General features: G+C 52.3%; 1 protein-coding gene across 1 annotated transcript in view; it reads right to left on the reverse strand.

Moving 5' to 3' along the window:
• MICAL2 (microtubule associated monooxygenase, calponin and LIM domain containing 2) overlaps positions 1 to 23,278 on the reverse strand; it is a 231,070-nt gene that overhangs the window by 58,870 nt on the left and 148,922 nt on the right. The window contains exons 27-30 of the mRNA XM_057695680.1: positions 13,265 to 13,445; positions 11,622 to 11,809; positions 5,591 to 5,665; positions 820 to 959 (exon numbers count right to left, since the gene is read on the reverse strand). Of these exons, the coding sequence (XP_057551663.1) occupies positions 820 to 959; positions 5,591 to 5,665; positions 11,622 to 11,809; positions 13,265 to 13,445 (584 nt within the window). The remainder of the gene's footprint in view (positions 1 to 819; positions 960 to 5,590; positions 5,666 to 11,621; positions 11,810 to 13,264; positions 13,446 to 23,278) is intronic.

Below are 23,278 nucleotides of genomic sequence, written 5' to 3' on the forward strand. Positions count from 1 at the left end.
TCAGCCGTGGTCCCTACTAACGGGCACATTCCACCCATAGGTATGTTCCTCCAACAACCAAGAAACCAAGGCTTCTTCCTTGGAGACCATTAAGGTAAGGAGAGACAGCTACCCTTCTGGCTTGGAGCTGTGGTGGCAGGATAGCCTTTAGGATTTTCCCATGACCCTTCAGAACCTGACTCAGGCCTCTCACCATTGCGAAAGCAGCCATTTCTAGCATGCAGGAGCTTGGCCCTTGGCAAAGGGAGAACAGAGCAGACTTTAGAAGGAGTGGCTGTGCCCTGCCAAGAGCTGGGACAGGAGCTTCACAAGAGTATGTACTTTTCTGTCGTGGATATTCTACTCCCCAGAGTCTAGAACAAGGTCTGGCAAGTAATGGAGGCTTGATAAACTCATATGGAAAGAAAGAGTCCAACCCTGCCTGTCTCGGTGATGCCATTTTCTATTCAAGGGGGATGTTGCTTCCAAGGTTCTCAGCTGCTACCAAAGGCACCCTCTGTTCTGTGCCTGCCATCCTGCAGCTACTAGCTCCTCAACACCCCCCGTGAGGTCCTCACAAGCCCTAGCATCCCTGCATCCCACAGCCCAGCCCAGATTCCATGCCCCGTGAAGTCTGCGGAGCGAATGAGTGGGCGGCTGAGGAGTGGGGTGCACTTTCACGAAAGGAACAGTGAAGTGGCCTGGGGTGGACTCTTGACGGGGCACCTCTCCGGCCCTGGTGAGCCAGGGGTGCTAGGAACGCAGGGCTGAGTGCGGGCGTGGCAGGAGCACGGGCCGCTCGTCATCCTCACACGTGGGCAGGGCCCTGAGGGCACTTACCTGAGGTGGGGAGGCCCCATGCAGAGCATTCGGGGCACCAGCCAAACAAGAAGATGGCGAGGGAGGCGCAGGAGACGAAGGGGAAGGAGAAGCTTCCTTTGGAGGTGACACGGGTCTTTTGCTGCTCACTGGTATCAGATCTACCGAGGAAGGAACATGCTCTCCATTACAGAGTTGTGGTTTCCTTATTTTGTCATGAAAAGAGGTGTTCAGTGACCTTCCTCTCTACAGAGTCAGAGGGAGGAAGATGCCAGAGACAGATGCAGAGGCCCTGGAGCCCACAGCTTGGGACTTGGAAGAACAGGCATAGGAGTGTCAGGCTCCTGTGGAGGGAGGAGGTCCCAGGACGAAACGTCCCAGAACCACCGTGTCTCACATGCACCTGAGAATGTCCCCCACAGACGGAACAGGGGTCTCCAGGGCGTTTCTGGAAAGCGGACATCTACCTCTAATGTTTGTCCTAATGCCATCATGGTGGTGGTGGGGGGGCCTGGGGCTGTATTAAATCACTTCGTCAATAAACCACGTGAGGCCTCTTCCCGCAGGATGCCGGACCATTCGCCGTGGGCACCAACGGGAGAGGCAGTCACTGCTGAGGAAACGGGCCCTTCCTCTCGCGTGTGCACCAAGGGGCTCTCGGACGAGGTGGTTACTTTGAGATGTTACGAGAACACAAGGGCGGGAGGTTATCATGAACACCAGATCATCTGAAGCATACGGAGTGGGGTTCGTGCCAAGCTCCTGTTGGTCAGGGAACAGACGAGAGGCTCAGATCGACAGGAGAAAGCAGTGTGGCCGGGGGCCGAGCCTCATTCTGAACTGTGGGAGCTGAAATCAATTAGCCTAGTTACGGCAGAGTTCCGACAGATGTCGCCTGTAAGATCAATCCCATTCCCTCTCTCTCATGAGCGCACCCACGTGTGCACACAGAGACTCCCTGGTAAGCTTAAATCTACGCTCTCGAGCATTTTGTTTCCCTACTGGACCATTTCAGTAACTGGTCCTCAGGGGGATTCAGGAGACGCCATGCTCACTTTCAGATTTGCCCACTCAGTGTCTGACCCTTCAGCCCGGCCAGCTCTCCCGGGAGCCCTCCTGGCACATAAAGGCTGTTCTGCAGAGACTTCCCAGGACCACTGTCTCTAACTACCCATTCCTGTCAGACTCCCGGCTTCTGGCTGCTAGGCTACCCCGTTTCCGTTTCCCTCCAAGGCATCCTCCAGCCTTCACGTGTCAGCTTGCTTCTTGACAAAATCCCCTGGCCTCGGTTTGCCCAAAGCTTCGGCTAAGAGGCTCCTCCTCTGGGACCCACGCGGTCCAGGCCAAATCCAAGTTCACTCCAACAGGAGTTCCTTCCAGACCCATCTGCACAGGGCAGCCACACAGTACTCTGTCCTGCTTTCCTCCTACACATGCAAGCATGTCAGAGCGTGCATCTCAGTCCTGGGCTCTGAAAAGCTGGCCACACACCATCAGCAAGCTCCCCGAGGGAGCTCCAGGGGAAAAGGTACCTCGGGGGAACAGATCTGAGGGTGGCAGGAGGGAGCTGTGGGGACAAAGGGTACTGGCTGCCAGAAGCTGACATGTGGTGGGGAGTGGGGATGGCTGGCCAGCCTGCCTGTCACCCACACCCCCATCTCAGCCCACAATTAGATGGTTCGAGCCTAAAAAGGCAAAAGCTGTGAGTCAGTTGTTGCCTTGCTTCCTGTCCTCCGCTTGCCAAATTCCTGCTAAATTCCTTCTCCTCCTCTTCCTCGCCCCCTCATTCCCCTCTCTGCCACCTCCTGAATCAAACTCCTGAACTTGTCCCAAAGGCCCCTCAGCTCCACAGACTGCCTTTTTGTTCCCCCGAGGAGCGATCTGGTAACCTGATGCAGAGCCAGAACACCTTGGGAACCAAGCTGGCAGGAAAGCCTTGGGGTTCTCAAGGTCTTGACCGGGGAGCTACCCCCTCTCTTCTTTGTCTAATCCCCACCTCTACCCAGCAAGTGGGATCTCTCTCCACATATGATCCTTACAACTGTCTTCAGGATAGAAATTGGGGCGGGGGGGGGCTTGAGGAGATGGGGGAAGCAAAACACCTGCCATTCAAGCCACTGGCTGGGAGGTGGGCAGTGCCTAGGAGGGGAAGGGGAGGCCAGAGCCCGGATGAGAGGTGACGGGAAATCTCAGCCACCCGAGGCCTTTGGTTTCCTTCAGAGGATGGTAAAAGGGAGCCTGGGAGCCCACTCCCTTCACACTCACACCAGCTGCCTGACCCTGAGCAAGTTACGTAACCCCTCAATTTCCTCATCTGAAAAATGGGGAGTCTCATGCTGTTGGCATGGGGAGGCTAAAGAAAGAAGATGGGATAAAAAAGAGGCGCCCAGTGCAAAGCACAAAGTAAATGCTATGTGCCCGCTAAACCATCCCTTCCTCCCACGCACACAAGTGGTGTCCAATAAAGGCACTGCTGAAACATTGACCTGTTCCAGGAGAGGGGGATGCACTGTACACCCAGCCTGGCCAGGATTTCTCTAACTCGGGGCTCAGAGGCTTGGTTCTCATTTACCAACTCAGGTCCTTCTCTGCCAGCCCTTTCTTGTTTTGCTTGAAACCTCAGCATGTCCAGCCAGGGCTGCCCTGCCCTCTGCAGGGGCCTCAGTCCTGGGTGCCACTGGTCCTTCCAGTCCCACTGTGCAAAGGCGGTTGATGGACAGATCAGAGTCTGGATTACAGCTCCTCCCACATCGCCCCTGTGTCAGCTGCCTCTTCTCTAGGCCCTCTGGCAATGGAGACATTTCCCCTGATCCTAGAGGTCACACTGGTGAGTATGGTCAGCTGGGTGAGGGTGATAAGGGCAGGCACGTAGTCCCCTCCATCCTCCTGCCTGGGGCTGGGGCCAGAGCCAGCGTTAATGGGGCAGTGAAGGGATACAGGAAATGGTGCTCCAAGCTCTACTCCCTCCTACAGAACCAGCCTTGCCTTTTGGGCTTCCTTTAGCGCAAAATGAACATGACCGAAAAGATGGCCCTGAGGATTTTCACAGATGGGTTTCAGGGTGCAGCTTCCCAGAATTTGGAGCTTAGGCAGTGCTCAAATGCTCCCAAAGTCTTGGAGCGCCTTCTAGGGGCGGATCCTGCTCAGGCTGAACCCTTATGTTCTCTACCTGCTCCTGCACTCAGTTCAGCTGGCTTGGTCCCTGGTTCTTCAGTTAGTTCCTTCACTCGTTCATTCGCTCATTCATTCATTCTGCAAGCAAGGACTGGGTGCTTCCTCTGCGCCAGGCCTCTGCTAGGCTCTAAGCCCATAGAAATGATTCAAACTCAAGGCCTGCCCTCAAACCAGCTTTTACACGCACTTGAGAACCAACACCTGATACTGCTGGAATAACTGAAGACACAGCTGAGAAACCAGGCCGCTGGTGAGCAGTCCCCTCTCTCCTGTCTCCTCCGGCATCCCCCACCCTGCCGTGAGGGTGCCCCACCAGACTGCCCGCTCTCACCCCAGACCAGCAACTGCTCAAGGCGGAGGCTGGGCCCCTCGCACGGATGGCATTCAGGAAAGTCAGCTGGGAGCACGGATAGACTCTGCACCCAAACAGACCCACCCATGGAAGCAGAGTTCCCGAGACGGGGGAGGGGCTGAGGTGGGGGAGTAAAGGAGAGGTGGGAAAAGGACTGCCCCAGGCCTTCCGTAAACGGCCGTTCCCTCCTTCCCCTCACCTTCGCTGCCTGGGACTACAAAGTGGTTCCAGAGTCATTTTAGGTTGTCCCCAGGGGAAGTGTCCGGCCCAGGTGTGCAGCCCTGGTCCAGTTCCAGAAGTGCCCATTGTCCCCGCCTGGCCCGAGTGAAACCCGCAGCAGGGCTAGGGGCTGCGGAGAGAATGACTCACTGGCCAGGGGGCAGCACTGACTCAGAAGGAAGGGGTCAACTAAACTATCTCCTTATTCCAGCTCCAATGTTTCTCTTTAAGAAGCCTTCATCTAACTCAAGGTTTTCCTGGGTCCACCTCTCCTACAGCAAGGTCCTGAGAGGGAGTGTGGGGGCAGGAGGAGGTGAAAGGCAGCGATGGACTTGGAATCAGATGAGGAGTCCCTGCCCCTGTCTCAGGCTTGGAGAGGGAAGGTCTGCTCTGTCACTGGGGCAGGGCCAGCAGCACGCTGGCCCTGGGACGCTGTGCAACTGTGCGCGTGGTCACTGCGCCCCCTAGTGGGAGCCTGCTGCCTCGGCACCTGCCACAGGCCCTGGTCTTCGCCTGCCTGGTCTTCCTGGGATGCGAGCCCACAGCCTGCTCAGAAAAAGAAGCAGGGCAGTGTGCATTTGTGCATGTGTGTGTGCGTGTGTGTGGGCGCGCATGTGCGTGTGTGTGATTGGATGCCTTCATGGCTTTGCCCGCTGCTGCACGAGGTCAAGCTGATGCCCCCAGCCCAACTCCAGAGTATTGAATCAAAACGTATAGAGCCCCGGCCTCAGTTTCCTCATCTATGTTTCAAGAAGCTTGGAGCGGTTGGTTGCTAAGGTCCCTTTCAAGGGCAATTGTAGAGTTCTAGGGCTCCAGGACTCCAGAGTGGGGAGCTGGGGAGGAGGAAGAAAAAGAAGCAAATCCCGCTGAAAGTGCTTCCTCTAGTAGCAGCAGAAACAGAGTCAAACTGACATTTCTTTCCTTGCCCCTCACATCCAGGAGGCCAGTTCAGAGAGGACATGTGAGGAGTGAGAACAGCTGCCCCAGAGAATTAATCAGACAATTCCTGCCCACCCCACCCCCATCCCCAGGGAGTTCATGACTCACTCGACTGGAATTTTCTTCTCCAGCTCTGGTATTTGCTGGGAGTTGGAGACTGGAAGCTATTGGCCCGCTGCAGAGCTGCGGTGGGAAAAAGAAAAGGGCAGGAGAAATGGGGAGGGAGGAAGAGTCTGTTAAACAGGTAGGATAAAAAGGGAGTTTTCTCCTCTGGCCCATTTACCAGAAGTTAATAGACTGGTGGTCAGAAGTGACTGAGCCGCTTCCTTTCCTCAGACCACACCTCCCTGTCCCTATGACACACACCTCCAACTTTTCATTCACGCATACATCAGACTGTTTTGAGACCCTGCTGCAGAGACCAGCTCGGCGACTCGAGGTGAGTGACGGGTGCCGCAAGCTTGAAGAAGACACAGACACAGACTGAAGAGAAAGATGGGACCGAGGGACTCAAGACCTCTAGGATCAAGAGCCTTGCTGATTGATCCCACGTTGCTGTTGCTTTTATTGAGTTCGTGGGCTAACATTCTCAGGTTACACTCATAAACAATCAAAGGCCTCACATGACTGGGGGCAATGATCTTTGTTTGCCTCCTGGGTCCTGATTTGAGCTGGGCGTGGAGAGCAAAGCAGCCCTGGGGGCAGGAGACCTCTCTCAAAAGGATTAAGGGTCTGTGCCCCACCCGTGTTGGCCCCTCTGCGACTGTGCCTGTCTTAGGTTGTTCCTCCCTTGAGGAATCTTACCCGTCTCTGGCTAACCAGTCATCCTCCAGGGCCAAACACGGTGATATAAGGAAGGCTCTATGCACCACCCCTGTTGGCCCCTCTGCGGCTGTGCCTGTCTTAGGTTGTTCCTCCTCTGAGGAATCTTACCCGTCTTTGGCTAACCAGCCATCCCTCAGGACCAAACAGGGTGATATTAGTCTCCATGCCCCGCACCCTCAGCTCCTCCACTGCTCAAGCAGGACATTCTGAATCCCATCGCTAGGCCCACATACTTCAACATTTTCAATGTTTCAAAAAGGTTCCAGAATGTCTTCCCACACCCTGCTATGGGCCAGGTACTGCCCTTTTTCAGAAAATATCTCAAATTATGAGCCATCGTTCTAACCTACCCATGTTTTACAAGCATGTGCACATATATGTTTATATGCATACATGTCTACATACATGCCCGTATATATACATGCATATGTAACATGTTCCTTTCTAGCAAAGCAGCTCTTCGGAACTGAAGTCTCACATCAATGCCCCAAATGTGTCATAGATGACTCAGAGCTGCTTTCATTGAGGCCTGGAAGCTGCAGAAAGCTCCACCCTCTCTCCACCTTACCTCCAGAACCCCCCAAACCCTTTGGGAACCAGTTTTCACTGAACCCCTGGACAACCCATGGCCACAACACCTCCTCTTGGCCTGGTTCCAGTGGAAACACATTTGCAGGATGCTGTGGGCTGCGTTCTGAAGACCCCTCACCCAGCTGGGCCTTGAGAATCAGCTGAGCAAAATGAACATCACAGGCAGAAGAAATGGGTCTTGGTCATTGGGGGCCTGAGAGTGGGCAGTGGGATGTAAATGCACCCCGTTCCCACGCTGGGCCCTCAGACTGGGCCTCAGGCTCTCCGTGGCGGCTCCATCACAGCTGGAGAGAAAGACGGGGGAGAGGCACACCTGAATGGCTCACACACGTGGGACCAGGAGGAGTGAAGGAAAGAAAGCACCTGGGACTGATGTGGATGTGGAGAGTGGGGGTGGGAAGGTTAGAACACAGCTGGCCCAGCCCGCCCTCTCTCTGCAAGCAGTCCTAGATTCCGCTCCCTGCTAGGGCTCTTACCAGCCAGGCTGTGGAGTTCAGGTGGGTGGGGTGGGGTGGGCACAAGATCTTTCAGCTCCTTAGAGCCTTGGCTCCCCTCCCTCCCTTATTTGGAGAGATTTGCTCCTGCTGTGTCTGGCAGTTCCCCATTCCATAAGTCTGCTGTCATAATTAAGCCCATGGGTTTGAGGGGGAGCCCATGTGGGTAGGTGAGGGTGCCATCGCCCTGTCTCCCCATTGCAGAATGAACAGTCTACCTACAATGCAGGGCCACTTCCCCCTGCCAAGTGCAGGCCAGGGGGTTCCCAGGCTGGATGTTTTACAGAAGGAGCAAGCTGCCCCCAAGCACAGCTGCTTCCTGCAGACCAGAGTTAACCTCTCAATCACCTAATGGAGAAATTATTCAAGAAACACAGAAGACTGCTAAAAGCTCTTGTTTTGGGACTTCCCTGGTGGCACAGTGCTTAAGAATCTGCCTGCTAATGCAGAGGACACGGGTTCGATCCCTGGTCCAGGAAGATCCCACATGCGGAGGAACAACTAAGCCCGTGCACCACAACTGCTGAACCTGTGCTCTAGAGCCTGAGAGCCACAACTACTGAGCCAGTGTGCTGCAACGAGAGAAGCGTCCAAAATGAAAAGCCCGCACACTGCAACAAAGAGTAGCTCCCACTCACCACAACTAGAGAAACCCTGTGGGCAGCCTTGAAGACCCAAAGCAGTCAAAAATAAAATAAACAAATAAATAAATAAAATTTAAAAAAATAATAAAAGCTCTTGTTTCTCCTCAGCTCTTAACTTTGTGGAGTGGGACTTATTAGAAATGGTTAAAATTCATGAGAGCTTTTCCGTCACTGGTGTTAATAGGGCATCCATGTGCACATTTTTACCACAATAGGAATAGGGTGGGTACTGACAATTTGATCCAGTAATTTATGAGCAGAGTAAAGCAAGGCTGTTCCCTTCTTTTTAGTTTATATTATATTTATATTTATTTTATTTGTTTATATTCATTTTAAGGGAGTACTTTTGGAGATCTTAGTGTATGACCCGCTGCAAAGGGAGTAAGAGGGTAAGTATTGTGCCGTAGGGTGCTGATGACATCATTTTATTGTCACACACTAACAATAAATGTCCTCCACAGGCCATTGGGCCATCCTGTGATCAAATTATTGTCAGAAAAAAATGAATAAATACCAATTTTTCTAAATCAGAATAATTTGAGGGCAGATTTCCCTCCTAACTGTAATGGGTTTATGTCCAAGAACCCAATGCACTAAGTCAATTCATGTAGTTGTTTAGGCTTGCATTTTACAACTAATTCATCCAGGCAGGCCTCTCAGGAGCTGCTCTTCTGTTATTCCCAGTGCAGGATGTGGCCCTCCTGCATGGAGGCATCTGGACCGTTTACATAATGCAGATACTGGACTCCACTCTAGACCTAAGGCATCTGAATTTGTGAAGGAGGGAACCTAGGAATCTGTCTCTTAAACAGGATTTTTAGAAACGACTAAACTAGGTGTTTTAGGAGAGCATTACTAAGCGTTTTCTATGGCCTCTATTACACAGGGATCAGGTTCTATTTTAAACCATCATTGTGGGCATGCTCTACGCTAAAGACCTTTGAGGAGGCAGTAGGTCCCTTGATGAGCTGAGGCAGTCCCAGAATCTTTTCAAAGGTGGTAAAATGTATGTAATATAAAAATCACCATTTAACCATTTTTAAGTGTAGAGTTCAGTGGCATTAAGTACATTCACACTGTTGTGCAAACATCACCTCCATCCATCTCCAGAACTTTTTCTTCCTCTCCACTGAAACTCTGTCCCCGTTAAAAAATCATCCCCATCCACCCTCCTCCCCCAGCCCCTGGTAACCACTTTTCTATACTTTCTGTCTCTATGACTTTGACTATTCTGGGTGCCTCGTAGACATGGAATCATATAGCTCTTGTCCTTTTGTGTCTGGCTTAGTTCACGTAGCACAGTAACTTCCAGGATCATCTATGCTGTAGCGTGTGTCACAGTTTCATTCCTTTTTAATGCTGAATAACTTTCCACTGTGTGGATACAGCACAGTTCGTTTACGCGTTCACCTGCTGATGCATATTTGGGTCATTCCATCTCTCCGCAATTGTGAAAAATGCTGCTATGAGCATGGTGTACAAACCAGGAGTCTTGTAAAAGTGATATCCTGGTCTTTTTCAGCATCCCCTCAGCTCACCACTGAGCCATTTACCCAGATGAAAACTGTAATTAATGAAGCTCCGTAAAACCCACAACATGACGTCAATCCTACATTACCTGATAAAGTGACAGACTCACCATAACCAGCAACACAAAACACAGAGCTTAGGCTCTGCCAGAGAGTGTGACCTTAAAATGTGGTCTGCTTGGCAGTGATGGAAATCATGATGGATAAAGACAAAATCAATAGAAGATTGCTTGAAAGTCGTGAGGTCTATCCACTTCTCTCTCTGTCTACTATGTTTCTTATTCTGGAATTAAACTGGACTGTCAAACAAAATGCTTCGGCCATGCTGCCTTGATCTCCCCACCTACACTCATCCCACTGGGAGAAGTGCTCTAGCTGAGTCATGTTTTGCTATCATGCTCTCACCTGCCAGCAAGGGATGCTGCATGAAACAGCCTTGGGAAAACCAAGGCTGCATTTTCTGCAGAGCCATTGTTCAAGACATGATGTAACACATCTCTCAATATCATCTATTTGACATGAGCTGGAAAATTTCCACAGGGTGAAGCATTAAGAAAAGTGGTACTGGCTCTGAGATCTGCTGCAAACCAATGTATTTTTTCCTTGTGAACAATGAGAAGTAATTGTCTGTTTCCATTTGAACTCTGTCTGCTAGAAAACTCAGAGTCAAATCTGTGATTCCACGAGAGCAACTGTTTGGGATCATGATCTGCCTCTCTGAGGTCTATACCTCCTAAACTGGTTTTCTCATTCATCTATCTATCTATCTATCTATCTATCTATCTATCTATCTATCTATCTATCTATCTATCTATCAAGGTGTTATCTTTCGCATATATAGACACACAATTTTGTTTTCTGTCTTTCTTGTAAGTTGCCTAAAATCCTCTGGCAATTGAGGAGAGAGGATAAATGGAGGGAAGGGATGAAAGGTGAGCAGTCTTTGTATCTATAAATGAGAAGACTGGAGCCCAGGGAGAGGGAGAGGCCAGCAGTACCCGAAACTCTGTCCACTGCATGTGCTAAGCCTCTCTGGACAGCACCATAAGTGGTACCTAGCAAATGTGTTTTGATGACAATTTGTCCTTTAGAAACAGCTCACATTGGAGGGTAAATCCAGAGATTACAGGATTCTGGCCCTAGCCCTGCTCTTCCTGTGAAACCATCACTGGTAAGAACATTTTGAGGTTCACGCGGAAGTTCTGCTCTAAGCCACCAGAGGGCAGCACAGGACAAGTAGCGCTCTGGCTCTCCCTGGCCAGCTAAGGCCATGGGTCCTGATGTGTGTCAAGTTCCTGTTTCTTCCCACCCACAGGTCACTGGTTGCTCTTGACTAAATCAAAACATTCAGTTCAAGGCCAAAACAAGCTGGAATGCTAGAAACAACTACTTCTTAGGGTGTGGAGCACCCAGCACTGGGCCACACCACTTACTAAGCTGTGAGTCCTTGGGAAAACAGTCCATTTGCACACCTGCAAAATGGGCTTCATGCTACTTAGCTCACAGGGTCATCCTGAGGATGAAATAGGGCCATGTGCTGGGCGAGCCCTGGCCATTACAGGTGCTCGGTGAAAGGGCATTGCACAAGCCTCACGCACGGGCAGTGGGCCTGTGCTGCCCCCTGGTGGCCCAGGGAAGCTGTGCCGCTCAAGGCTGTGCGTGGTCCACCAGCAGCCGAGCCCCCCTGCCTTCCCTTAAGGGCTGTGGACTGCCAGAGGGGCCCTCAGGAGATGTTAGAAGAGGCTGCTCCAGGCAAGAGAGTCCTGGGGCCGCCTTATCTCTACCGGTGACACATGACAGCCAGACAGGCCCCTCTGCTACCTTCCCACTTGAGATGCCAGAGCTTTCCACGGAGAGGGAGGCTGGGCCGGGTGCAGTCCCCTCACCCCAACTTGTACCCCGGCCCCCAGAGGCCCCAGCTCCACTGCCTCTTAGCCTGAGGGCCAGACCTACTGTCACGTGGTCCCCCATGAGGAAAAACTGGCCCTGAGGGTCTCTGTCCTCCCCCACCCCCCACCCCCACGTCGTCTCCCGCCCAGGCAGGCCCTCTGCTCACCGCGCACAGCTGCAGGCTCCTCAGGGCCGTGTGGAGAGACTGTCCTGGTTGGGGCCTCCCTCAGGGAGCTGTGCCGGGTGAGGGGCTTTAGGAGTGGTGGGGGTCGGGATTCCAGTCGCTGGAGTCTTTCATCACAGGGCTCTGCACTGGAGGCCTCCGTGCCGCCACGGTCCAGCTCTGCATCAGAGCTGGAAGGAGGCAGGAGAGAGCAGGGGAGCCTCCTGGCCTGCGAGCCGCCCCACCCCCAACACGGTGTCCTGCCCGTCGCCGCCCCCAGCAGACCGAGGGGTTCCAGGGCAAGGGCTGTGGTTTAGTTACCTCCAGGCCTGGCACCCAGCCTCTGGCTTTGTTATGGGTGGAACTGTGTCCCCTCAAACTCACATGAAGTCCTAACTCCTAGTACCTCAGGATGTGACTGCTTTTAGAAACAGGGTCTTTAAAGAGGTAATTAAGTTAAAATGAGGTCATTAGGGTGGGCCTTAATCCAATCTGACTGGTGTCCTTACAAGGAAATGTAGACACAGGCATACACAGAGGAAAATGCCACATAAACAAGAAGACGGCCGTCTACAGGCTGAGGAGAGGGCCCTGGAACAGAGTCTTCCCTCGCGGTCCCCAGAAGGAACCCGCCCGGCTGACACCTTGGCCTCGAACGTTCAGAACTGTGAGAAAATAAATCTCTGCTGTTTAAGCCAGCCGTCTGTGGTTTTTCATGGCAGCCCTGGTACACAAATGCAGACAAGCTCAGATCAGGGCAGGTGAAAGAGGCCCAGAGATATACAATGAAGTCCTCGTGTGAAGGCGGGTCCTCTCACCTTCACCGTCCCCCAGCAGGACCCATAAGATCTCTGGGCTAAAATGAGCTCGTTATTACAACCTGGGACCTAAAACGTCAGGCACTTAAATACTGCTTGCCTCCCTTGGGAATAGACAAGGGCATGGAGAAGACGACAGGAAAGAATGGGTGGGGGATGTTTAACCTGGGTCTGAAATAACCGTCAAGAATTCAAGGGGTGGCGGAGTGGAGGCAGGCTGTCCTCGGCAGCGGGGACAGCACAGCACAGTCCTGGGTGGCGAAGCACAAAACCTGCTGGCTAGTGGCATTTTCATGCATATACATATTTTCTCTCTTTCTCTCTCTTTCTGTCCAGCACGCCTCTTTGTGTTAGGGTGCTGCCCGTCGTCCATCGGCGAGCTCTGGCGGACCATCTATCCATCAGCCTGCCCAAGCCTGCAGTCCACAACAGCATCCCAGTGCTGTTCACCGATGAGCCCCAAGGGTGGGCATGCAGTGTGAGTACTGCCAGTTGGAGGCCAACCTTGAAATCGTGATATGTGGGCATGAATTTATGGATGTGGACGGAGGCCCTCAGCAGCCAGGGGTCCCACACACGGGCCTCTCTGCGGATGGCTGTAAATCCAACGTATTTGCCTCTGTTACTTAAGCTGCTTTGGGTGGTTCTACACCCTTGATATGTTAATTCCTGGATCCTGACAACTCCCTGTGGATTGGGCCGTCTTACAGATGGGGAAATGGAGGCACAGAGAGGCCATACCACAAGTGAGCGGGGAGAAGACCAGCTCCCGGATGCTGTCCCCTCGCCCAACCCATCCCGCCCCGTCCCGCAGCAGTAGGAGCATACCTGCTGTCGTCGCTGGTGACCAGGACGCGCACAGCCAGCACATCCTGCCCAGCGACAGCCTCCCCAGGGCTGATCCACACGGAGGTCCACTCAGAGGGAAGCGGGGAGGTGGTTCCACTGGCCACATCCCCAGGCCCGGGCTCCGGGACACTCTTGGGCTTCTTGGGGGAGGTCGGCTCATCTGTTGAGAGGAGAAGAGGGTCTAGAGAGACGGTGGGAGTGGACAGCCCCGCAGGGCGCCTGCCCCGCCTCCGTAGGCTGGGGCCGACACTCCAAATGGACTTCATCCTCCATGCCCTCGCTGGATCCCCACCACTTAGCCCACCAGACTCCCCAGCACTCAGAGCACACGTCTTCTGTGCAGGGCATGAACGTACACACCGTCCCATTTCATCGTAAAGGAGGGTCTGAAATGTTCCCGGCGCCCACCCCAGGCATGCCAGCCTCTGTATGGCTGTTGTCAAAAACCACAATGTCTAACATGTTGCTAAACCCAGTGGTAACTTCCCATTTCTCATCTTACTTGACACGTCAGCAACCTCTGACCCTACTGATCACTCCCTCCCTCTAGAAACAGCTGTTCTCTCAGCTTCCAGGCCAGCACCTCCTGGCTCCCTCCTACCCGCTGGCCACCTCCTTCTCTGTTTCTTTCACTGGTCACACCCCCATCCCCCACCCGGTGACCTCTCAGCACTGGAAGGTCCCCGGGGCTCAGTCTCTGAACCTCTTCTCTTTTCTTCTACACTCATGTCCTTGATGATCTCATCTGGTCTCAGCTTTAAATAACCCTAGACAAAAAGGACTCACGCATCTCTCCCTCTAGCCTGGACATTCCCCTGAATCTAGATGTGTACATGCCTCTGCTTACTTGGCATCTCCAGGTGGTTGTCCAATAGACACATCAAACTCATGCCCATGGAACTTTCCATCTCTGCCTCTCCCCAAGCCTGCTTCCCTCACAGCCCTCTCATCTCCGTAAATGGCAACTTGGGCCTTCCGGTTGCTCCAGTCAAGACTTCAGTGGCATCCTTGACTCCTTTTGTTCTTTCACTCTTCACTCAAGCTATCAGCAAATTTTGTTGCCTCTACCTTCAAAATACGTCAGGAATCCAGGCACCTGTCACCACCTCCTCTGCTACTACCCTGGTCCCAACCACCATCACCTCTTGTCTGGATTATAGAAACGGCCTTTGCTGGTCTCCCTGCTTTCCCTCTGGCCACAGCCCACCCCTCAGTCTATTCTCAACATAGCTGCAAAGTGCCTGTTCACATGGAAGTCAGGTTGCGTCACCTCCTCTCACAATCCTCCAGGGCCCCTGCGGCCTCATCTCCCAGTGCTGCCCCCAGCTCTCTGCTCCAGCCATGTGACCACCGTGCTGTCCCTCCAGCACTTAGCACGCCCTCTTCTCAGCCCTGGCTCAGAGGCTCTTGCCTCTTCTTTGGAGACGCTGTCCCCAGAGAGCGGGGCTCTCTCACCCACCACCTTCAAACCTTTGGCCAACTGTCACCTTCTCGAGGAGGCAACCCTGATCATCCTCTTCAAACTGCAACCTGCACCCTCAGTGCTCTCCTTTCTTCTTTATCTTTATTCATAGCACATCACACCTTCTAATAAGTTATATACTTTCCCATTTATTTTGTTTGTTATCTGTCACCCACGCCTAGGATAAATGCAGTGATTTTTGCCTATTTCTTGCTAGAATTGTGCCTGGTGAAGAGTAGACGCTCAATAAATACCTGTTAAATGAATCGATGAATCAGTGAAGGAATAAATGAGCAGGACAGGCAGCCCGAGCCCCAGCTCCCTCTTGGCCACTAACTAGCTGGATGATCCCCTCTCTGGTCACAGTGGGGCAGGCGTCCTTTCTCCTCTCTAAGGCTGGCACTGCACTGGAACTTGGCTCCCCCTCCTCCTCTCCCCCTCCACCAAGGGCCATTATCTCCTCTTCTCTGTGTCATTGATTCTTTGCCTACTGGATCTTTTCCATCAGTATTTACATACCCTACCATTTTAAGAAAACTATTTTTATTCCCAGTCCCCCCCTCCCCACCTCCAACCACCTCTTCTTTCTCCTTCCCGGCCAATCTTCTTGGAAGAGTCTGCTGCACTCACTTTCTCCACTTCCTCACCTCTCACCATTCACTCTTCAATCCCCTATAATCCTGCCTATGCCTCCACCACCCAAACTGCCCCCAGCGAAGTCCCTAGTGCCTCCTTGTTGCTAAATCTAATGCTCAAGTCTTTGGGGTCCTCCTGCAGCTTTTGCCCCCAACCCCTCCCTGCTCCCGGGAATGCTTTCTCTCCCTGCCTAGCTGGCTATTCCATCTCAGCCATCTGGTCTCCCACCCAACCCTCCCTTAAATGATGGGTTCTTCCCGCTTCCACCGGGCTCTCTCATTTTTCTCACCCCACACACTCTTTCTGGGAGATGTTATCTAATCTCTATTTACCATCTGTGAAGATAACTCAAGAAATTTTGATTTTTACACGCAATGCTTCACATTTTAAAATATCATACAGGTTCAACGAAACACATCTACAAGCAGATGCACCCAGTGGTTTGCCAGGTTGCAAGCCCTGGGACAGTGCATGCTTGCTTGCGAGGACAGATATGTACCCTTCTGCACTGGTGTGGCTGTGGTCAGAAGGGGGCATCTGGGGAGTAGGTGTTATAATTGGATGCTTGACTATGTAGTAACAATAACAGCAGCAGCTTACTTTTAATGAGTACTTTTATCAAGGATTGTTTAAGTGTTTAACATGTAATAAGTCTATTAAATTTCACACAACCTTCTAAGAAAAGGAGTATTATCCCCATTTTGCTGCTGAGAAAACAGGTGCCCAAGAGGTTAAGACACCAGCACTCAGTAGTACATTTCCTCAAAGGATGGGGACCAGTCTGTATGTCTGTGAGCAGAACAAAACCACAAATGGACACTAATGCACGTGGCCATTATTCTGGGAGTTTGGGCTGGGATATGTTCCCAGCTCTTCACTCCCTTCCCATAACAGAGTTGTGGTTTGTCCTATGACCTTGCAGTCCTTCCCACTGGAGTAGATGGGGTGAGCTTCCCTGCCCAGTTGACATAAGGCTTGACTGTGAGACTTGCTTTGACCAGTGGAAATCAGTGCTTGTGACGTGAGCAGTGGCTTTCAATGGCCTTGCTAATTGGCTAGTCTACTCACACACCTGCTTGTTGACCTTGAGAGGAGCTGGTCCCATATGGCTGCTGCCTCTTCAGCCTAGGTCCCCAACTGTGGGCACATGGAACAGATCTGGAGCCAACCGATGGCCTGGCCGATCCCATGAGAGCCCAGGCCACCCTCACACCTGCAGCCTGAAGCAGAGCCTCTCAGCCAACCCACAGACCCATGAGCAAGAAAAACGATGCTCCAAGCTACTAAGATTGGCGAGGCAGGTTACTATCCAGAATTACTGTAACAGAGACTGGGCCCTATATCTGGTTTATATCTAAGTACAGGTGCATGTTCCTGCGAGCTCTGTGCACAGATACTTGTATAGTCAACAGAAGCTACTGTGCCTGCCTCTGATCCAGGCTTGTGCTGGGGATTTGGAGATAAATCAGCCGTGGTCTGCCTTCAAGGGTCGCTTTCTGCCCCACGGGGGAAAGAAGGTCTGTTCACAAATACCTGCGTTGTAAGGTAGACCACAAAAAGTGATGCCAAGATGAGGTGGGAGGGGAGGGAGATGTGACTTCCATGCGATAAAGACTTTGGGTTGAAGGCACCGTTTTAATGGGGTTTGCGGATGAGTAGGATTTGAACAGGTAACGGAGAGGTGGTGCTCCAGGGGGCAGACCCCTGCGAGCAAAAGCAAAGTGGGAAAGCACTGCCATCTGCATGGAAGTGGAAAATAAGTCCACGCGACCGGAAGGCAGGGGGGTACAGAAAGGAAAGCGGTGGAAAATGACTGCACTGACATCAAACCAGGAAGGGCCTTGAATGGTGACGTGAAGGGTGGGTTTTGCTCTGGGAGCAACCGGTGAAGGACTGGAAGCTGGAGGTGGGCATGCTCAGATTTGCCTCTTAGAAAGATGGTTCTGGTTGCAGAGTACAAAGCAGACAGGAAGACCCACAAGGAGGAGAGAGGAAGACCAGTGAGGAGGCGGCTGTGATAACAGGAGGTGACCTATTAGCTGAGCAGAGAAGAGCGGGGAGGGAGTGGAGAGCAGCCTGGCCAGACGGGAGGCGGCAGGCAGTGGAGGTGAGCTGGGCCGGGCTGCGGTGGCACCAGACCCACCGCCCCTGTGCCTCAGGGACCTGCCCAAACCTGCAAGGAACACCCCAGGCCTGTTTTCCTCCTTCCCGCTCCTAGAGAGTTATGCCTTTGCCAGCAGGGCTGAGGGATGGACCAGGGGAAGGTCCATGGACTTCTGGAGGGTGGGGACGTGGCTGAGTGATAATCCCCCAGGGCAGCAGGGTCAGGGCCAGCGCCCCTCACAGTGGGGGCTGGACATCCGTGCGGGGGCGCCGGAACATGGCGACTGCGGAGAAGAAGCGGGTGCTTCCTCTGGTCACCACCTCGCCCAGGCAAAAAGCCCCCAAGGAAGACACGTTCCTCCCCTCATTCTGCTCCCTGAGGCCCAGGCCATGGTCTACCGCTGGGTCTCAGGTTCAGCGATGCCCCCAGGAGGAAATTTCTCCACCCGAGCTTCTACTTCCAGACGCTTCATGCCCTTGAGGCCACATGCACGGACCCGCGGTGGCGGTTCTAGTGGTGCTGGTACTAGTGACAGAAGTAATCTAAAGGCAGTACCAGAGCAGCCCTGCCTGTCACCCAGGACCCACATGCCTGTTTAGCAGTTGACGCTCACCTTCTCGACAGCCCCCCCCGACCTGAAAGAACGGTATGATCATCTTCATTGCATGAGTGGGAGAGTGCAGAGTCCGGAAGCCTCAGGTGAGGGGCCCAGGTGTGCTCACCTGTGCCACCTCTCCCAGGCCTGGCCGCTGTTTGTCCTAGCCTTGGCCTGAAGTTATCTGTGCTGGTAGGGAGAATTCAGCGGGGCTGCCCGGGGAGGAGGCGGAGGGGCTGGGGGTGAGACTAACCCCGCCCCTCCCAGGGCAGCTGTCCCGGCCTCCTGGAGGGAAGGAGGTCTGCTCAGAGCCGAGCATCTCACTCTCCTCCCGTTGCTCTGGCCAGAGGCCTGCTCCCTAGTGAAAGGTGAGACTCCACAGGCAGAGCCAGGCAGCATCCAGGGAAATGTCTGTCCTCGCACACCAGCCCCAGCAGCCAAGTCCCCAGGCCCTTCTGTGGCCAGACCCCTGCTACAGTGTCAGGGTGAGGACCCTTGTTCCATTTCTGCTGGTGAACTTGTACCTGTTTCCCCCCCAAGTCTGGAAACCCTTCCACTCTCCCCTAGAGCCCAGGAAGACAACAAAACAACATGTTCTCCTACATACAGTTCTTAAGCCCATTTTACAGATTAGGAAACTGGAAGCGCAGAGGCATTATCTCGCTTGCCTGAGGTCACACGGCTCCTAACTGCCAGAGCCACTTCTGGCTCCGGGCTTGGAAAAGCTCCCTCTGCTGCTGTCTTGACCCCTGTTCTCGCGGAAGAAAAATGTTTAACAGGAGCAATGGAACTAAGTTTATCATGATCCAGTCAGGAAAATAGAACCCACGCCAGGGAGTTCAACAGAGTAAAGTTAGTACAGGAAACTAATAACAGCGACACTGGACGAGCTGAAACGTCAAAAGAGCAACGTGAGGCAAGGCAGAGATGAGCCATGGCGGGAAGCCACTGGCTAAGGGGACACTGGAAGGAGCTGGTGCTGAGTCCGGAGGACAGGTAGGAGTGGGTACCACAGAGACACAGCACCGCCGGGATGCAGAGGGACGGGAGGAACACCCTGGCTCCTCCCTTGATCCCGCCCTCCACTCCCCCACTGGTGTGTCCCAGTGGTCGAACTTAATAGGAAACCAGTTGCAAAGGATCTTGGGAAATGTAGTTTGCAGGGGTTACACCTCTCTAATACCGAGCAGAGCCGGGGAAGGGCAGGGAGTGAATCTGAGAGCAAACAGGCAAATGTCCAGGATACTAAGCACAGTGCAGTCTTCTCGCCTTCTTTCAAGGTGGACTGTGCTGTGACAAGCCCCCAGCGGGATGGGGAGGGCCGTGGGAAGGGGCCCGTATCAGGGGTTTCCTCCACCCAATTTCTCTAGGAGGGACACGTGTCTATCCAGTACCAAGGTCCTCTGCAGTGCATGTCCCTTTAAACGATAAAGGCACAGGTGCCTAAAGACAGCCCAGCTGCCATCCTGGGGCTTCTGAGAGTGTACTACTGGGCATGCCGGTTTCCAGGGGTCTTCAGGGAATGAGTAAATTGATGAGTAGCCCTGGTCCTCAGGCCCACCCACCATGCTGGGGCACAGCTATCCTGCCCAGCTGCACTCACCAGGTGTCCCCAGGCTGACGCGGGGTCTGTTTGTGTGCAGACGTGTATACTTGGGCTCACCCTCTACTGCCCTGAACCAGGGTGGGCAATGTTCCTCCAAGGACCCTGCCTGGCCCCACAGCTGCCTCCGTGCAGAGACCAACTCAAGTAAACTAAAAGCCAACCGGAAGGAGGGCCCAGCCTTCCCCTTCCTCACGGCCCTCAGAAGAGCTGACCTGCTGGACACAGCGCTCTGCCTGGACACACCATGGACACACCAGCCGCAGATGGGCTCACAACCTGGCCTGAGCCCGCGAGCAGTAGGCCCTCCTCCATCAGGGATGGGAGGGGTGGGGGCATGCAGTGTCTTTCCAACAGCTTGGTGGGCCCCAAAGCAGCAAGGGAGCTGGCTTTTTCCTTTGTTTGGCTCACAGTGCCAGGTTTGGGGCCTTAGTCCCAGGACCTTGACTCTTTTCTTCCTTCTTCTCCTGCCACAAACCGGAACCACACTGGACCAGCCTTGGGCCTCCAGCTTTGGGCACGCTTGCTCCCACCCGCTGCCAAGAGAGGCTGTGTGCAAATTATACCCCTTGGAGGCAAAATAGAAGCAACATAAAAATTCACCTCCCAATCAATCAAAAGGCTCTGCAGAGGCAGCAAGACACAATGTCTTATTTCTTTTACAGGTTCTCCCTCTTGAGCTGTGATCTGACACCAACAAGGTCTTCCTGGGCCCAAGACGGTTGCAGGCTCCCTAATCAGAGGTCCAGGCCGGAAGGCACAACCTTTATTTACTCTACAAATATTTATTGAGGGTCCACTATGTGCCAGGCACTGTTCTACCCAACAGGGATCTATATAAGCATTCAAAAGAAAACAAAACCCCTGCCCTTGAGGAGCTTATGTTCTAACAAGACGGAAAACAAACAATACATGTAGGTAATAAGTGACTTATATAATATGGTTGGAGGTGACAAATGCTATGGAAAAACTAGCTGGCAGGGTAAAGGGGAGCATGAGAGCTGGGGGTGCAGGTTGCAGTATGAAAGGCAGACCTCGCTGGAAGGGAGACATGGAAAGAAGGAATTGAATAAATGCAAGGTCAGCCACATGGATACCGGGGAAGGGCATTCCTGTCACAGGGAACAGCCAGTGCAAAGGCTCTACAGCAGAGGCCAGTGTGGCTGGGACATAGCGTGTGAGAGGGGGCAGCAGGAGAGCAGGTCAGAGTAACAGGGGCCAGACCGTATGGAGCCATCTGAGTCCATGCATGCCTTTGGCTTTTACACTGAGTGAGGTGGGGAGCCACTGGAGTTTTGAGCAGAGGAGAGATGAGCCTTAAGTTCTAACAAGATTAATCTAGCTGTTGAGTTGAAAATAGGTTGAATGGAGTAAGAACAGCCCCCTACAAGGATAGCTTATAGGAGGTCACTGGAATAACGCAGGAAGAGATGACAGTGGTTGGGGCCAGGAGGTAGCGTGGAGCTGGTGAGATGTGGATAGATTCTGGCTGTACTTAGAATTCATTGGTAGATTGGATGTGGCGCCAAGAAAAGAAGAGCCAAGAATGACCCCAACCAAGGCTTTGAGCTGAGCAACAAGAACGGAACTTCCATTTCCAGAGACTGTGAAGGCCAAGGGTAGAGTCTATCTCAGGGGAAGATCAGGAGTTGCAGGTGGACGTCTAAGTTGGAGACTCTCAGTGGACAGCTAAGTGGAGATGGTGAGCAGGAAGCCCGAGCCAGGGCTAGAGACGGCTCCTTCTGCTGAGCTCAGGCACTCGGCACAGCAAAACTAAAGCACTGCTAGCAGGTGGTGGGAGAGAAGAGCTCAAGCTGAGGCCACTGTGTCTCAAGCGAGGTAACCAGTTACCTTCAAGAGAGCCGGGGGACCAGAAAACAATAGAAGTTACCACCCCAATGTGAACTGACACCCATTTAGTCCCCAACCAAAAGATGTCCCATCAGACTCTGAGCCCCAGCTGACCTAGAATGCCTCCCTCAGGGCACTCCCTGCTGCACAAAACCAGGAAAGTGCTCCCTAGAACTCAGCAAGGGCTCTTGCTGGGTTCGCTCACTGACTCTGCCTTCCCCACACCCTCCATCAGAGGCGTGGTCAGCCCCGTTCACAGAAGAAACTTGCCCAGTGCCTCTGAGTCAATATAAAAGGCTGGGCTCAAAGCCGGGTCTTCGGTCAAGTCCAGGGCCAAGGGCTTTCCTGTGAGCGGCCCTGATTCCTGGTCTAAGCCCGCGTGACTGCTCCTTAACAGCTGAAGATGCCGCTCTAGGTCGCCTCTAGCATCAGTGAACGGTAATGTCAGCACCAGCTCAAGGCGGCCCCAGGAGGTGAAGACCTAATGGGAGACTGCCCAGAAAGTCTTTGGCCCCGAGGAAACACTGGCCTTGCGGCAGGGAAAGTGGCAATTGCTTCTTTTACCTATTTAAGGGATTAATGAAAAAGTTCTGAAAGTGAATGAGTTCACAGAAATAGAGGTGAACGGCCCACCTCCACCCCCTTTTCTTGACCTACTTACTCTATGCAATATTCAGGTTGCAAGGATTTTCTTTCTTTGGCTGGAGTATTTCTTTAGGATCAGTTCCTGGGGTGGGATTATTGGGCCAAGAGGTCAGAATCCCTTTTATGGGTCTTGATAATTGTTGCCATATTGCTTTCCAGAAAAGATGGTCCCCCTTTAACTTTTCACTTAATACCAGTGATTAGGTTTCTATTTTTTCTTCCAGTCCTTCACTATTCTTTACTTACACAGTGGGTGCAGAATAATTAATTTACATTCCTTTGAAAGCCAAGTTAGAACATTTTTGGAAATGCTTGCTGTTTTAGTGCTTTCTTCAAAAATCTGCTCGAGTGTGAACTATCTGTGCACAGCCTTCGCCCGCTTATCATTGGGTCTTTAATCAACAAATAACACCTACACGTGCAAGGCTCCTGAGACCATCGTTTTACAAGAACTTGCTAAATGCCACAGCAATGAGCATCTTTGTTATCAGGCTGAATTCAGATTTTTCCCCAGTCTGACTGCCTACTGAATATTTTCATTTTTATACGCTGCTTTAAAAATGTTTGTCAGATCTGTGCCACGTTTTTCCTCTATAATTTTTTCCATCAGAGGTTTTTAGTTTAGAAAGTTACCACTCTATTATCTAACCAATACTTAATTCTATTTAATATTTAATTCTATTATTTACATTTTTTATTTTAATTCTTCCACCCAATATTTCTAGATAAAGAATATTCTACCAAAACTCACAAAGAATGTAATATGCAAACCAAAAAACTCTCTCCAAACAAAAAACACACGTCAAAGAGGTATGGGAAAGCCCACTTGAACAAAGTTAATTAGGTTTCTTCACTGGCGGACTCCTCAGACTTGAACAAGCCAATGATCTTGTGGATCGCCAAGATGTGGGAGGACTGGCATGATTCGTATAAAACAGTTCCCAAACTCTGTGACTATGGAACCCTTTTTTTCACAATGCACCTCTTGAAATTAGTGTTTCATAGCCACACTTTGGAAAATAGTGCTTTAACCCAACTGAAATCAAAAATCAAAACCAAACTATAAGCTCCATGAGAAAGAGGACTTTTGTCTGTTT

The sequence above is a fragment of the Hippopotamus amphibius genome, chromosome 9 (genome assembly GCF_030028045.1).
Source record: "Hippopotamus amphibius kiboko isolate mHipAmp2 chromosome 9, mHipAmp2.hap2, whole genome shotgun sequence".
Lineage (NCBI taxonomy): Eukaryota > Metazoa > Chordata > Mammalia > Artiodactyla > Hippopotamidae > Hippopotamus > Hippopotamus amphibius.